Below are 1,159 nucleotides of genomic sequence, written 5' to 3'. Positions count from 1 at the left end.
CTCCAATAAAACATGTATCCCATGAGCCCTCTGGCAGCCATAGCTGAGCGAGGACCCAGAAGCTACCTCTGGGGTCAGGCTAAGGAGAATAGGTCACAGTTGCTGGACAGTGAGGTCACAAAAAGGTTTATGTGCCCCAGACTCCATGGGGGTGGGGCCTAGATGATAGAGGGGCCCTTGAGGCCCCCCCAAGCCTAGACTGGGGACATGGTGTGGGAAAGGCAGCGGGGACAGGGGCCTGGGGCCTGGGCAGCCNAGGGGCCTGGAGAGATGACGGCAGGACCAGGGAGGGGCCAGTCAGGATGGTGAGGAGAAGCCGGAGACAGAAGCTGAAACAGTTGACCGGGCTGTGCAGACAGGAGGAGGGGCTCGGGGTGAGGGGGGTGGCCAGGCAGGGGAAGGGCAGGGAGTTGACCAGCAGTGAGAAGTTGAGGGACAGGTCCAGGAATAAGGCAGGCAAGGGAGGGATGTAGGCCCAGGTCCTGGAGAGAGATGGGAGAGCTGGATTTGCTAGCATAGAGTTGGAATTGGATGAACCCCAAAGCAGGAGGGTTTTTTAAAAACTAGTTTGAACAACAGAGAAGAAAAACAGGCGTGACCCCCCCACACACACTGAACCCCTTTGTCCTTTCTCCTCTGGCAGGTGAAGCGCAGCTGTCCTTCTTGTGGCCTGGAGGCTGGGGGTGAAAAGAAGGAAAGAGGGAACCCTATTTCTGTTCAGTTGTTCCCCCCAGAGCTGGTGAGCCTTTAGCGTTTATGGGGAGGACGGTGACTGCAGGGCTGAGGGGCACCATGTGACTCCCCCTCCTCCCTCCTGCTCCTCCGCAGGTGGAACACATTGTCTCCTTCCTCCCAGTCAAAGANGTGGTCGCCCTAGGCCAGACCTGCCACTACTTCCATGAAGTGTGTGANGCTGAGGGCGTGTGGAGGCGCATCTGCCGGAGGCTCAGCCCCCGAATCCGTGACCAGGGCTCTGGCGCCCGGCCCTGGAAGAGAGCTGCCATTCTTAACTGTACACTTCCCTTCAGTAACTTCCTCCTCCTTCTGCCTCAGCCCTTCCTTATAGGAACTTCCTTCTCTATCGAGTTATCTGATGATCTTTGCACCACCCCCACCCCACCCCTGCAGCCTTTGCACCACACACACACACACACACACA

The 1,159-nt window shown here is 58.0% G+C and overlaps 1 protein-coding gene across 1 annotated transcript in view; it reads left to right on the top strand.

The window, feature by feature from the left end:
• The first annotated feature begins 278 nt into the window (after positions 1 to 278).
• Positions 279 to 1,159, top strand: part of Fbxo24 (F-box protein 24) — a 12,565-nt gene continuing 11,684 nt past the window's right edge. The window contains exons 1-3 of the mRNA XM_021187197.2: positions 279 to 374; positions 644 to 739; positions 829 to 1,012. Coding sequence (XP_021042856.1) covers positions 303 to 374; positions 644 to 739; positions 829 to 1,012 — 352 coding nt within the window. The 5' untranslated portion in view covers positions 279 to 302. The remainder of the gene's footprint in view (positions 375 to 643; positions 740 to 828; positions 1,013 to 1,159) is intronic.

This window comes from Mus pahari, chromosome 23 (assembly GCF_900095145.1).
Source record: "Mus pahari chromosome 23, PAHARI_EIJ_v1.1, whole genome shotgun sequence".
NCBI classification, from domain to species: Eukaryota; Metazoa; Chordata; class Mammalia; order Rodentia; family Muridae; genus Mus; species Mus pahari.
The sequence above is the reverse complement of the archived record's forward strand: the minus strand, read 5'-3'. Positions and strand labels throughout refer to the sequence as shown.